The sequence below is a fragment of the Microtus oregoni genome, unplaced genomic scaffold (assembly GCF_018167655.1).
Source record: "Microtus oregoni isolate MIOR12 unplaced genomic scaffold, Mior012 000002F_ref0000024, whole genome shotgun sequence".
NCBI lineage: Eukaryota > Metazoa > Chordata > Mammalia > Rodentia > Cricetidae > Microtus > Microtus oregoni.
In genome coordinates, this window is record NW_024543061.1 from 59,449,266 (window position 1) to 59,463,861 (window position 14,596).

The following is a 14,596-nucleotide window of genomic DNA, read 5'->3' on the forward strand; positions in this document are numbered from 1 at the left end:
TGTACTATTCTTTAAAAAATTTCTATGGTGTTCCAATTACCGAAACAGAACATTTACAAGCCCCCGAACACACGTACAAAGGAATACTAACTGGACTCAATAGGGTGGTGCATTTTCACATGTGTATATGTATATAAAAACAACAAAGAGGCCATGAATTTGAGAGGGAGTTGGGAGGGACACAGGAGGAGCTGGAGGGAGAGGGAAGGGTGGAAATGATAGAAATATAGCACTCATGTATGAAATTCTCAAAATTTTTATTTATCAAAATATAAAAATAATTAAAAATATTATCAACCATTTACAACTCATTAAGTAAAATGAAGAACCATTAGTCCACATGGATACTAGTAACTGAATATATTTTAAGTTTGATGAGAAACAGATATTTACAGTCACAAATTACTTCCCCATAAAACAATTATTACAAAAGTAAATATAGGGAAAAAACACAGCAGATAATTGCTTTAGTGATCAAAATCAACATCATAATTTTAGGGAAAGTCTAAATTAGAGATTACCTAATAGGACAAAATGAGAAAATTTTCATCTGTAATACTCTTGCCAAGAAATGCATGATTTAATCATAACGAAGCAGAAAATTCAATTCAAGGGCATTACATGAATTCTACCATGAAGATTTAAGGTCATGAAAAGCAAGGAAAGACTGGGCAATGTTCCAGGCTGAAGGGGTCTAGGAAATGTGAGTAACTGGAATCCAGGAGTCTGAAGGGGCAGTTTTTGTTAAAGGACACTGTAGTCAAGACGTCAAACTGGAAAAGAATCTGAGGATTAAATGCAGGTGTATTAGTGTCAGCCGGCTCATTACAAAGGTGACACCAAAGTTATTCAGGTGCTGTTAATTACAAAAATACTAAAATAGTCAAGGACAGTGGGAGATGGCAGCAAGGCTCTTTCAAATGGTCGAGTGGGGTGGGTGGGCACAATTCTTTGACACTTTGCCTAATTTTAAGACTGCTTAGGAGACCATCAAAGACGAACAAGAACTACAAATCAGGGCTTAAAATTGAAGCCAGGTTTGACAGTGATCGGCAGCTGTAATACATTAAAACGTTGACAATGCTGACAGCAGCGGCAGACCAAAGTGACAAAACCAGAAAAGTATCAACACAAAGACGGCACTTCTTCCCACCAGAGTACTTAGTGAGAAACCGGCTCTTAGGGGGTTTTGTATGTAAAACCTGGTAATACTGGTTTAATAATACTTGCAAAATCTGCTAAAACCACCAAAAAACCCCATGTAAACATATTAATTTTCTAATACACATGACAAAAAAGTTTTCTTCACTTTTGTTTTCAAGTCATACATTTAATAGGACAATTAAAATATATAAAGTCTAATAAATATATTATATTTTAGACCATATGTAATAATATATATTATTTGTACAAAATTGTAGGTTTCATTATGACCTTCTTTCTCTGTGTGAGACTTGTATCCCTGGCTGTCCCTGAACTCGGGAGACCTGCCTGCTCTGCTTCTCAAGTGCTGGGGCTGAAGCTGTGTGCCCTCACACACACACAGTGCACGCCCCTTTATCTTCTCAGGTCCTCTCTTCCTCTGGTCCTTCTTCCAAACAGTCCCGATTCTATTGTTATATGCCTTTTCTTTCTTCCTTTTTTTTAAATTCAGCAGATTGTATATTTTTTCTTTAAAATGTCTATATATTCTTGTGATGCTTCTGAGAGTAGATCTTGACCTGGTTTAGTAGCAGATCCAAGGGGAGAAACTCTGCAGAACTCAGATTCAAGCTCGGCAGCAGCTGGAAAGAAAGGGTTATATATCTAAATGCCTATCAGAGACTTCCCAGTTAGTCAAACCCATGCCAGCTGAAGAGTTGAAACTGAACTGGCAGTGTGTATGCGTGACTAGAGTGCACAATCATAACTAAGTTTGACTGCTCACACGTGCACACTTACTATCTCACTGTGAATATCGAAGTGTCTGGGCTGACTCATTTACTCAACAATCGTGCAAAGATAGTGTAACAAGCACAGGAATGATAAGATGAAATGATATAGTCCACTCCCAACAATCACGTGCAGATTATATCACAGAGCCATAGTACTGAAAACAGCATGGCACAGCACACAAACAGGTATGTAGAGGGGTGCAGCAGAAGGCCACATATTTATAGCTACCTGATATTTGACAAGATAACAAAAATATACACTGCAGGAGAAAGAAACATCTTTAACAAAGGGTGATGAGAAACGGATGTCCACAAATGGAAGAACGAAACTAGACTGGTCTCTATCGCCCTGCACAACAACAACTTCAAATGGGTAAAAGACTTCAGTGTAAAACCTGACAGCTGGAAGAAAACAGAGGTAGTACTGGACAAGATACACACTCGCAGGAAAGGACTTTCTGAATAGGATTCAATTTGCTTAGGAACAACTGACAAACTGGGCCTCTTCCATACAGCACTGGAAACAATCAAGTAAGGAGGAAACCTGCGTAACAGGAGAGAATCTTAGTGTGTAGCTGGTAGAGGATTACTGGAGAGTCAAGAAAACCAATCTCAAAAAAGGAACTAAACTCAGGAAAGTATAAAGGGAGCACATGTTGGTGTGGGGAAGGTTGAAAGAACAGCAGGATACAGGGGATAGAAGTAGGAAATGGAATATCAGGGAGGGGCGCCAACTGGGGAGGAGGAAGAAGGTCAATACAGGAGAGGGACAAACACCAAGGTTGGTTGATAAAACCTCAAGGTAGCATATTATATTTACCAGTGTGTGTGTGTGTGTGTGTGTGTGTGTAAAATCTTAAAGGAAGGTATGTCACTAAGGCTGACAGTAACTCCGGTAACAGTCACGAGAAATCTCCTTTGGAATGGTCAGCCAATGGTTGGTTTGTCCAGGTGACTCTCAAAACAACACAGACCACTGATGTAGCCCTTGGTTACCTCTTGGAAGTTGAAGTAAGCCCACATTGCTAAAGACACTGAAAACTTAGGACAAAGGACTAGATGAATTGAACTGGATCTGACCGGAAAGCTTCCTACCTGAGGCCAGCTCTTAGTATCGGAAGATATTATGTAAGCTGCCAAGGGAGGAAAGTTGTCAACATCTCTACTTGGCTGGAAAACCCAAGAACCACAACAGTTGCACAGCTGGACAGGTCACAGACCTTCGAGGAGAACCCTTTACTACCACATATTAAGAAGATACAGTCTCCAAGAGCCTTGTAAACGTCTAACTCTTTATGTCCACTGATATATGTAGCTCTCATCTGTCATAAAGATGTCTCTGTGCAGCACAAGGAGGCTATCACAGACCCACCCCTGGTCAAAACGCAAACAATAAGTGACTATGTGGTACCTTAGCCCTAGAGAGAACATCTGTCACAACTCCTACCCCCAGCGCTCAGGGAATCACGGAAGAGAAGGTGGGAAGAAGGTAAAGCCTAGGGTCCTGACACCCGCTGTGACATGTCCTCTGCATCCATAAATTCCCAACAACATGGTAACCTCCACCAGCTGGCATGCCTACAAGGATGAAGAAAATCCACAAAGGCCCTGTCCTTATTTTATTTTTTCCTGGTCAAATTGACACAATTTATCTGGGAACTACAATTGAGAAAATGCCCCCATCATACTGCCCTATGCAAATCTATGGGGCATTTTCTTGATTAATGACTCAATGTGCATGGTGCTACTGTGGGCAAGTGGCTCTGACCTGTGTAAGAAAGAAGGACGGTCAGTAAGCAGCCTTCCTCCATGGTTTCTGCTTCAGTTTCTGACTCCAGGTTCCTGACTTGCCTCAGTGATAGAAGTGAAAGATGAAAAAAACCCTTTCCTCCCCAAGTTGCCTTTGGTCATGGTCTTTACACAGCAAGAGAAACCCTACCTAAGACAGTCCTACCCTGAGATGAAGAGCTAGGAATCAGTCTTTTTCAAGGACGAGAGCTCATTCTTAAGTGGTTAGTTCTAAACACAGGCAAATACAGGCAACACTAATTGGGCCTCTAGGTTGCATATATCAGAAGAAGAGGTCATGAACTTGAGAGGCGGTGGGGAGCATGGGTGGAGTCACAGTGCAGAGGGAGGTGGGAATGATGCTAATACAGTGTACTTAAATATGAAATTCTCAAAGATAAATGAAACAAACATTTGCTGCATTAAACCATGAAAGGAATATCTTCACATCTTTAATTTTGTGTAAGACAATGATTAATTTAAAAAAATCTATTCAATAAACAAGAAAAATGATGTCACTTAATATTTATAATTTATTTCAGAAATTAGTCAATCTAAACTTAATTCATCAATTTTGGTACATACCTTCTTTAAGTTCTCTATTTATACTTTTTTCCAACTCCTGGTGCATCTGAAATGAGTTGAACATTTATAATGTTTAATAAAATGGAACATTTTTAACTTAGAAATTAATCTTATGGAATGTTACATTTATTTAATTAGTAAGTAGTATCTGCATCAGAATCCTTTAGATCATAAATATCCACATGTAGGTATTTGGATGTTACCCATTCTCTTGTCATTCGAACAGAAAGTTCAGGACACTGCAGAAAAATTGTCATAAGAAGGTGTATGGTCACATTTTAAGCTATAGCTGTAGTCACAACCACATTTAATTTCCAAAACCTAATGTAAGCATTCCTTTTAAGGAAATGGACTGCCTTAGCTGAAGAGTCCAAGAATAAGAATATAAAAATGTAGATTCCAGAAATAAGAACATAAAAATAAAAAATATAAAGTTGTAAGCCTAGGAGAATGAGAACAGACTGTCAGCAGCTTTCTCAACAGCTTAAGGATTAACTATGAACAGGGTTACTCCGCTTTACAGCTCATAGCTCTATTTGCAAGGCTGAAGCGGCCTCTGCAAACTTAGGGTGGCTCTGCAAACTGAGGATCAGCCTTTAGATACCCCGGGCCACTCATGACCAGCCACTGATGTGAGCTGAGGTAACTTTTAAATGACAGGAGGGTCGTGACGTCTGACTTTTTGGTTGTGCATCTTCCCGTACCCTTTCCTGCCAGGGAAAACAATGGACTAGATACGAACACTAGTTTAACTGAAAAACTCTGTTAATGGAAGTTGCAAAGAAGGGCAATCTGTGTCTAAGTTTCACCTCAAGATTGTAAAAATCCCTTTGTTATTGCCTAATGCTTGTTGCTTCTTAATATAAAAAGGTGGTGTTCAAAAGCTGGCCTTTGCCACAGCCTTACAAGTCCATCTCTGGCTGTGGTCTCAGCCAGCTGATAAGCTTTTTGTGCACCATGGAAATTTATTTTTTTAATTTTTAATTTTTTTTCCTGGAATAAAGTTTGCTTCAGGTTTATTAGATTTGGTGGTCTGTCCCCATCTTTGCGTGACCCCCGTGGGCCCAACATTAGCTGCATTCCCTGAACCAGGGAGCAGCTGCTGAAATGAAAGCTCTAGGAACTTCAGTGACTTTTCTCCTTTAGCAAAATTACTATGACATTAGTGTGCACAGGCCAACAAAACAACTCAGGATCATGCATTAAATTAAAAGTGAGAATTTTATCAGAAACTTGAAACCAAAAGGAAAAACGAAATATACTAACCTTGGTCAGGTAGATTTCCATTCTTTTATTTGATGGCTGTAGGCTTGAGGAAGGAATCACTATGTTTTCTCTTGGAATAAGAGTTCTGTTGAATACCAAACTATTATGAAGACCTCCAACGCAAGGACACTCTACAATAGGCCTTGTACTGAGAGAGCTTAGCAGCGATCTGTTCTGCTGTTCCTCCAGGAGCAGCTTCGTGCTGGCCTCCTCCAGCCTCTCATTAGTCCTGTGAAGTCCACAAAAGGCCAATGCTTAGTGTCTCACAGTCCCAGATTGAGTCCTGAGTAAGGGCTGTTTAAAAAGCTGTCATGGGAATACATGCCATTTGCACCTCAACAGGGACTTAGCATGAAAAACCTGTCAGAACGTAAATGCTGAATATTACAGGTTTTAAATTATTCTAAAACGTGCAGGTACTTCTAGAGGGACTCTTTTTTTTTTGGAGACAGATTTTCTCTGTAGTTTTGGAGCCTGCTCTGTAGACCCCAGGCTGGCCTTGAACTCACAGACGTCCTCCTGCCTCTGCCTCCTGAGATTAAAGGCATGCACCACTATCACTACCACCAGGCAAATATTTTTTTATTTTACATACCAATCCAAGTTCCCTCCCCCTTTCCTCCTTCACCACCTTTTCCCATCCACTTTTCAGAGAGGGTGAGGCCTCCCATGGGGAGTCAATAAAGTCTCCCAAATCATTTGAGGCAGGACCAAGACCCTCCCCCCTGTATCTAGAGGGATATTTAACTATCAAGTAATTCTGACAAAGTAGGAGGGAGAGACACGGCTGTTGAGATGTAACCGGTGACAGTTGCCTTCTGGAAGGGCTCTGCTTCCTGGCATCCTGAGGGTGTCATCAGAAACACCCTGTTAAGTGCTCACTGGGAGATGACTGGAGGATCGGCTTCCCTGTGTATAACTGAAACCTTTCACTCCCCCACGAGATGTTTACGTATTTGCTTCCATTACTCAGGATAAACTGAGCACCTGACACCAAGGACTAACTCGGAGCAGCACCAGGAATGCGGCGCTGGGCTGCTGCTTCTGTTCTGCCGTAACACTTCCCTGCATCACTCGACACAGACTAGAAAATCTCTCCATCAGTTTGTTCACAGGAACCTCTAACGGAAACACTAAAGATGACAATCAAAGAAAACTAAGCTATCAAATGCTGAAAGTGCCCAAAGGAGGAATATCGATAGTACCCTTGGGACTACATTGTCTTCTTCCCAAAAGAAAACATCACCAAGTCTGTGAACAGTCCTATTTAAAGGATGTGGAAATATAATTGTATAACAATATAACTGTCTTAACTATAAAGCTTCAAAAACATCTTTCCGGAAGCCCAACAGACCATATCAACTAAGACTAAAATGACAAAGAAGAATATAAACTATGCCCAAGTAACATTTGGGGGTCACCGCCAACATTCCTTCTAGACACGTGTTGCTAGTTAGCACTCCCAGTCTCCCAGTCTTACTGAAAATGTTGCTGCCGAGACAGAGCAGTGAGCTGATTTCCTGAGTGCCAACGTCATGACTTACTTGTTCAGTTTACTTGACAACGATTTTCTAACTCGGAGTTCTTCTTGGTAGAGTTGCTTGTATTTTTCTAGTTCTATTTTATCGAAGTCTTCCTGACTTTTCATTCTGGAGAGCTGGGACTCCAGGTCTTTAATCCGGAGCTCCATCTGACTCCTCACTGAAGCGTTACTGCTCTCCCTCAACTGCTCCAGGTTTTCCTGAGAGGCTGCCTGTGCCTGCAGCAAGCCGGAAGAATGTGCTTTAGGAGTAATTACAAGCCAGTCATTATTCACATGCAAACGAGTGCTGACACTCATCGACTGCATTCCATGTGAACTACAACACACTCAATCTTCATCTTCTCGTTTGTTTTAGTGCTGGGAGTCCAATCCAGGGCCTGGTGCGTGCTAACTGAGCCTGTTACCAATGTGGCGTATCCCCCGTTCTGTATGATAGTACACAAATAATGTGAGAATTCAAGGAACAATAGAATAAGCTCCCAAGTTTAAATCTGGAACTAGATAACTTAACAACTCAAGAGTTTGGTACACTTTGCGCATCAATTTGTTTTCCTTCTAGCAATCTGTTTTATACGAAATAGCTTTAAAAGTCAAATGATTCTCCAATGAGAGATCACGAGTTATAATAATGAAGGACACTCGAACACAGGACACACATGTCCTCGTCTCTCTAGAACCCTGGGGAACAAACCAGAGCAAACACACTATGCACACAGCCAGAACGCATCTGCAGGGAGATGAACCGCACCCATCACAGAAACAGAAACTAACCTGCAGGAAGAGGTTGACCTGTTTTAACTTCTCCACCAAGTCCTGCCTCGCTTGCTCTTCGACCTCCCGCCTATACTGCTGCACCTGACTGTGCTCCACCATATTCTTCTCCATGTGACTTCTGAGGCTTTCTACTTCTTGCTCCAGTTTCCTTTTGTTCTTCTCTAGTTTCACACACTTCTTCTGTATGGTTTTCATCAACAGCAACTCCTGCTGAAGAACCTGATTTTTTCTACCCAAATGTAGACATTTTGAAGATGTGGTTTCCAGTTTTGATGTAAGATCATCAATCTGCAGGAATAAAGTGATACAGTTTGGTAATGAAGAAGGCTGAGAAAATGGCAGCATAAAACCAATCACCAATTTTACCTAAGCTCAGTTGTAATTAACCTGCAATGACTCTTATAATGATGTTTCTTCTTTCTTTTTGGTCTCTCAAGACAGGGTTTTTCTGTGTAGACCTGGCTCTCCTGGAACTCCCTCTGTAGGGAGGCTGGCCTCGAACTCAGAGACCTGCCTGCCTCTGCCTCCTGAGTACTGAGATTAAAAGCATGTGCCCAGTTCATAACGGGGTTTCTAATTACTCGGAAGATAAAGTCAGAGGAGAGTAGCAGTCATAAAACACGCTCCTTAGGACCAGTATTTTGCTAAGCACCACAGCACTCAGGTTAGATGGTTTTCATGGGACTGTCTCCCATCTTTCCTTCTCAAAATGACTCTAGCTCCTTTTGGAAAATCTGCATGGTGGTCCAGTGTGGCTTCGAACAGCAATTCTCCCGCCTCAGCTTACGTAAGCGCTGGGACCAGAGGTGATACCACAGTGCCAGGCTCCTGCACTCTCTACTGAGCCATGAAGTTTTACTTTGTTTTCTGTGCCAAGAAAATGAATCCTAAGAACCAGATACTAGGTTGAGAGAGGATTAGCTGGGACTGGTGGACTGCAGTCCCAGGGCTCAGGAGACTGAGGAGGGAGGACTTTGAGTTCAAGGCTAGCCTTGGCTACATGGCAAGCTCCTAAAGGAAAGATGAAAGGAAAGAAACAGAGAGAATTTGAATCTAAACTCCAAAATCAGCCCCATTCCCAGTGAGAAAAACCAGAAGCTCACGCTTCTTTCTCGTTGGTAAAGGTCCTCAGGTGATCTTATAGCTGTAGTAATGAAAGCCAGAGCAGCGAGTGTCAATGTGCTGAGCTGGCAGGTCCCGTGCCCGAGATTAGAGGCAGATGGAGGGGAGGGAGGCGCACTGGGAAAGAAGTCAAAAGCTTCAATTAAGAAAGAAAATGAACGAACCCTATCTTTACAAGTCTACCTTCATTGTGTCATGGCATCGGCAAGGCAGAAAATGGGCACAGGCTTCTTCTAGACGTGAAGCAAAGTTTCCACGGGAGTGAAACTAAAGCCCCTACTATGCTGCCGTTTGCTATTACCTAAGGCATGGAGCGATATGCAGCCTGCCTGGGAAGTTCTCCCTTGAGAACCCACTTGACTTGGTACTGGCCTAGGAAAGGCATGTAAAACAGCGGGAAACAAGTGCTACTAAGGCCATGGAGAAACTCCCCCAACAGTGCAGGTGACACAGTGCGGCCACTCGGGAAGTACACTGGCAGGGGCAGCTGCTGCCCGATCAGCAGTTTCCACATGACGCCTCAGTTCCTGAGAACTCAAGGAAAAGTGAAAACAGATGCAGGCTATACTTGCCATAGCGATGTTATTAGTACCTGACCAAAGTGGAAGCAATAAGGGATGAAGAGCTAAATCTAATGTGTGTTCTCTCATATGATAGGGCAAGTCTCAGCAACAAGAAGACATTATGTGCAGATGCTTGCTACCACACAGGTGGACTTAACACTGTGTTAAGTCAAAGGAGCCAGCACACACTGACACAGAACGCCAGAACAGGGAGCTATAGGGACAAAGCAAGAAATATTCTTAAGTGATAGAGACTGCACAATTCTATGGATATAATATAGGTGGGATATGTTTACTATATCCCAATAAAGCTGCTACCAACAATCAATCAATAAAAAAAGACTTGGGACTCATGATTTAGGATCACATAATGATGGATTGCAGCCTGGGTTCAAGATTTAAGATCAACAGTACGACTTTTAAATAGAAAATAATACAATTTTCATTAACATCATGTTCATAAAATGAAACAATATAAAACTTCAATGTATCCAGAGATTTATATTACTTAAAATTATTTTTGGGCCCCAAAACTGATTAAAAATTACCTTTTTTATTAGCATATTAACTGGGATATCCATTTCAAATTGACTGTTTTTTATATCTTGATGGAGATTAAGTTCTCTGTTTTCATGTTCACTTAATTCTTTTTTGGTCTTTTTTAAGAGTTCCTTAAATCTGCAAAAGTAAGTGAAGTCTTTTAAGAGTACGTTCAACAGTTATTAAACACACACTAAGTTCTAGCATTCAACAGAGATACATTTGTAAACTGTGACCCTCTCATGTGTACAAAAGTTTATGCTATGTATAGAAGATAGAGCTAATATAACTACAGAATACCTGTAATTATTTATATCCACTTTAGTATATTAGTATAAAGCACTCTTACATATTAGTTGTAACCAAGGAGAAGACATGAATACTCTTTGCTGCCTGTCTGCAGTCTTCTCCAAGGCAAAGCACAAGTCAGCACTGAGGATGTAGCAGAGAGTTTTAGCATCCAATCCCAACAAGTATCAAGGAGATTAGCCAAGGCAGAAAAAAGTGAGATGGGAAAACCAGTTTGTGCAGTTTGAGTAGAGGGAAAACAAAATAGAATGTCAAAGAAAATAGCATATGAAGGCTCAGAGAGATGAGAAGAAATCTAGAAGTCTTGGACAGGAATATCAACAAAATCCAAGAAATGCGAAACTACATTCAGAGAGAGCACAGGGGTGCACACGACACTCAGTGATGGAACTCTAGTGCAGTGTATGCAAGGCCCTGGGGCCCCTCTCTAGCACCCATCCTTTCATATAACCGACACACACAAGACAGTTAAATAAGAAAAAAAAAGTACTGATTAGAATCAGAGAGAAAACTCAAAATCTGTTCTGAACGAACAGAAAAGCAACCATGCTGGTGGCTGCAAAGACTGGAAACTATGTCACTGTAAAAGACGGGTGACATGGGGACCAAAGCAGCAAGCACTGGGCTTGCATGGTCTGCACCAGGCCCTCTGTGTAATACCACAGCTTTCAGTTTAATATTTTCATGGGGCTCCTGAGTGCGTGAAAGAGTGGGTCTCTGATTCTTGTGCCTTCTCTTGGGCTCTTGCCAACTTTGATGTGATGGTATTTGTTTTATCTTACTATATTTTATTTTGTTACACATTGTTGTTATTTCTTAGAAGTCTGTTCTTTTCTAACGACAGACAAAAGGGAGTGGATCGGATTGGGAGGGGAAGGTGGGAAAGAATTGGGAGGAGTAGAGGGAGGGGAAACTGTAATCAGGATATAGGATATGAGAAAAGACTCTGTTTTCAATAAAGGGGGCTGGTAACAGAAACACAAATGCTCACTTCACTGTATTTAAGTCATTTGTCTACGGCTGTAAGCATAAGACATACAGTCAGCTCTCTGTACTTGTGGGTTCCACATCTAAAAAACTTTGCCTGGAAAATTCTGAAAAAGGAAAAACTGCACTTACACCGAACACACGCAAATCCTTGTCCTTTTCCTTATTCCCCAAACAACATAGTATTTCAATTGCTTAATTAACATTTACACTTTATTTGGAATTTGAAGTGATTTAGAGAAGAAAACAGTATATTGGAGGTTGAGAACAGGTTAAATGCAAATAGTACACTATTTAAGGGTGTGCGAATCCACGGGTTCTGCCATCTGAAGGAGTCCTAGACTCCATCTCCTACACGTACCATAGCAGAGACTTACTGGTGTACAAAAAGCCCTGCCTCCTCATTTAGGCCGGTGGATGTCCAATGGGAAACTTAAAGCACACACAAGCTTGGCCTTTGTTCTTAATCCTTTTTCGACCCTGAAATGTGAATCACATTCTTGCTCAAATCTGAGGACCTACTAGTCATTTAAGAGGAGTTTACCTACAGCTAGCTGGAAATCCTCCTTCTTTAAGACTAAAGACACAAAGATACGAGTAATAAGATATTTTTAAGGTGTTCAGGGACAAGATAATTAGCAGACTGTCAAATATCAACGTTTACAGTGTCACATTCCATGCCACTGGCGTGACACCTGAAATCTCGCCACTACTCTGAACCCCTGAACCCATCTTCCCTTGCAGACTTGACCTCTTCTCTGATTCACCGCAGTGAGCCTGGATTCTAGGATAGCAGACATTATCCAGAAACACCACGGCAACAATTAAAGCTATTTCTAGACAGCAGCCACCTTACTGATAAGAATCCCCAAGGGACCCATCAGGAAATAACATGTACACATTCCTCTAAAACAATCCGGGCTGGTGCTCTTCTCTGTGTCCTGAGTGCAGGGTACCCCAACTTTCCCCAGTATTAGTATTCCAAACAAACTCCTGCCCTGTGGTCACTGTTGTTTTTTTAACCTTTTAATCAGCTGGAAAGAGGAGCTAAGCTGGCCTCTTGGGGACCCCCAGCGTCAGGCCTCTGTCTAGATTCCGGTAGCAGTACCAAGGGATGACTATATAGTATTACGTATGTGTGCGTATGCATTTAAAATTGTTTAAATAGAAGCTCAATATCATGTTAACCTTATATACATATTAGAGATGCCCATGGAACAACAATTTATCTCCATGATAAACTTTTGTAATTAAAAAGAGAAAGAAAATGTTATATAAAGATAGTTTCTGATATAGTTAAAGAAAAACACAAATAGGTTTTTAAGATATCAAAATGTCTAAATGGTGAAGGGAAGGATACTACAAAGGCAGGAAAAAGATCAAAAGCGTGTTCAAAAATGAAACTTCAGCTAGGTGGCGGTGGTGCACACCTTTAATCCCAGCATTCAGGAGGCAGAGGCAGGTGGATCTTGTTAGTTCAAGGCTAGCCTGCTCTACAGAGTGAGTTTCAAGACAGCCAGAGCTACACACAAAAAAACTCTGCCTCAGAATACCAAAAATAAAAATATAAAAATAAAAAAGAAAGAAACTTCAAGGTTGAAGAGTTCAGTTGACATTATATGCCAAAAGCATTTACCATTGTCTTAAGAAAATTTAAAGAGTAATTGCAATATTTTAGCAATCAAAAAACTTTAGTCTTTACCAATATGTTTCTGAGGTAAATTTTAAAGTAATAATGAGAATGCAGATAGGAAATGCATTTGTATTTAGGCTTCAGTTAAAGCAATAGAGAAAGGCCGAGGAGACTGAAATATTAAACCTTACTCCCTCAGTTCTTCCTCTAATGCATCGTTTCTCTTCTGTTCCTGCTCCAAAGTACACTCCAGAGATTCCTTCACCTCAGCAAGTTTCTTCAGTTTTTCTTTGTCATCTTCAGACTTTGAAAATAATTTTGAAAGAAAATAATTAGTAAAGGATTATTTCTTTTGTGTGACTGTTAGGGGTGGTGTGTGTGTGTGTGTGTGTCTCACCATGTGAGTCCCAGGGAACCCCTCAGGTTGTCTGGCTACCTGGACAAGTGCCTTTTTCTGATGAGCCATCTCACTGGTCCCAAGAAAAGAATTTTAAAATCTAAAGCCCAATTCTTTAAAAAAGTATATTATCCTGCAGGAGTCCATGCATATTGTGTTTATACAGATCTATAAACCGGATACCAATGTGTACTACATTGGTTAATTTTGACTGTCAACTTGACTGCATAAAGAGCTAACCAGGGATTAGTGAATCTGAGTGTATCTGTGATGACCTGCCAGAGACAATCAACTCAAACTATGAAGGCTACATCAGGTGGTGATAAGAAGAGAGAAGAGGGTCAGGACAGGTATGTCTCGGAGGCCCTATCTCGCCATGACCTCTTCTTGTCTGCCCCTTGCTCTGTGTTCACGTGCTCTGACTGCCATGATGTTCTGCTTACAACTGGCCCAGAAACACGGAGTCAAGTAACCACAGGCTACACTCTCTGAAACAGATTTGTGCATGCCAAGCATCTGGTCACAGAAGGCATAAAAGGAACACGAAGACAGATATTTGATACAGCTCAAACCAAGTTATGCTTTCATCATTATCCTCTCTGGAATTTCAGCTGCCAATTATTTTAAATAAGTTTTTATACATAAGTGTACCATGAATAACTAGAGAAGTTAGAGGCTACTGACTGGATTGGCTAAAAGTAGTCTCTCAGCAATTTTTGTTTATATTTATTTATTTGGGGTGTGTGTGTGTGTGTGTGTGTGTGTGTGTGTGTGTACAGCGTTCAGGAGTTAGTTCTCTCCTTTTACCATACAGAGATTCCAGGGAGCAAACTCAGGCTAGGCTTGGAGCCCAGGCGTATACCTGCCGAGTTCATCACGCAGTTCTTAGGTTTGTTTGTTGTCAGTTTGCTTTATTTTGCTTGTTTTAAAGTTTTTCAGAGAGACCAATGGTTATCCTAGGCTAGCTTGAAACTGACTAAGCAGCCCAAGCTGGCTTTAAACTTTTGGCAATCCTCCACCTTCAGTCTCCAAAATGCTGGGATTACAAGTCTTTCCCTCCATCAAAGAAAATAAAGAAAACATAAACTAGGCATAATGGCACACACCTTTAATCCCTGCACCTGAGAGGCAGAGGCAGGCAGATCTCTGTGAGTT

The 14,596-nt window shown here is 41.1% G+C and overlaps 1 protein-coding gene across 2 annotated transcripts in view; it reads right to left on the minus strand.

Moving 5' to 3' along the window:
* Positions 1 to 240: 240 nt before the first annotated feature.
* Ankrd30a (ankyrin repeat domain 30A) overlaps positions 241 to 14,596 on the minus strand; it is a 71,194-nt gene continuing 56,838 nt past the window's right edge. For both annotated transcript variants that reach the window (XM_041642252.1, XM_041642243.1), the window contains 7 exons: positions 13,236 to 13,348; positions 10,124 to 10,253; positions 7,888 to 8,178; positions 7,118 to 7,332; positions 5,574 to 5,802; positions 4,308 to 4,353; positions 241 to 1,784 (listed from right to left, as the gene is read on the minus strand). In XM_041642252.1, the coding sequence (XP_041498186.1) occupies positions 1,651 to 1,784; positions 4,308 to 4,353; positions 5,574 to 5,802; positions 7,118 to 7,332; positions 7,888 to 8,178; positions 10,124 to 10,253; positions 13,236 to 13,348 (1,158 nt within the window). In that variant the 3' untranslated portion in view covers positions 241 to 1,650. The remainder of the gene's footprint in view (positions 1,785 to 4,307; positions 4,354 to 5,573; positions 5,803 to 7,117; positions 7,333 to 7,887; positions 8,179 to 10,123; positions 10,254 to 13,235; positions 13,349 to 14,596) is intronic.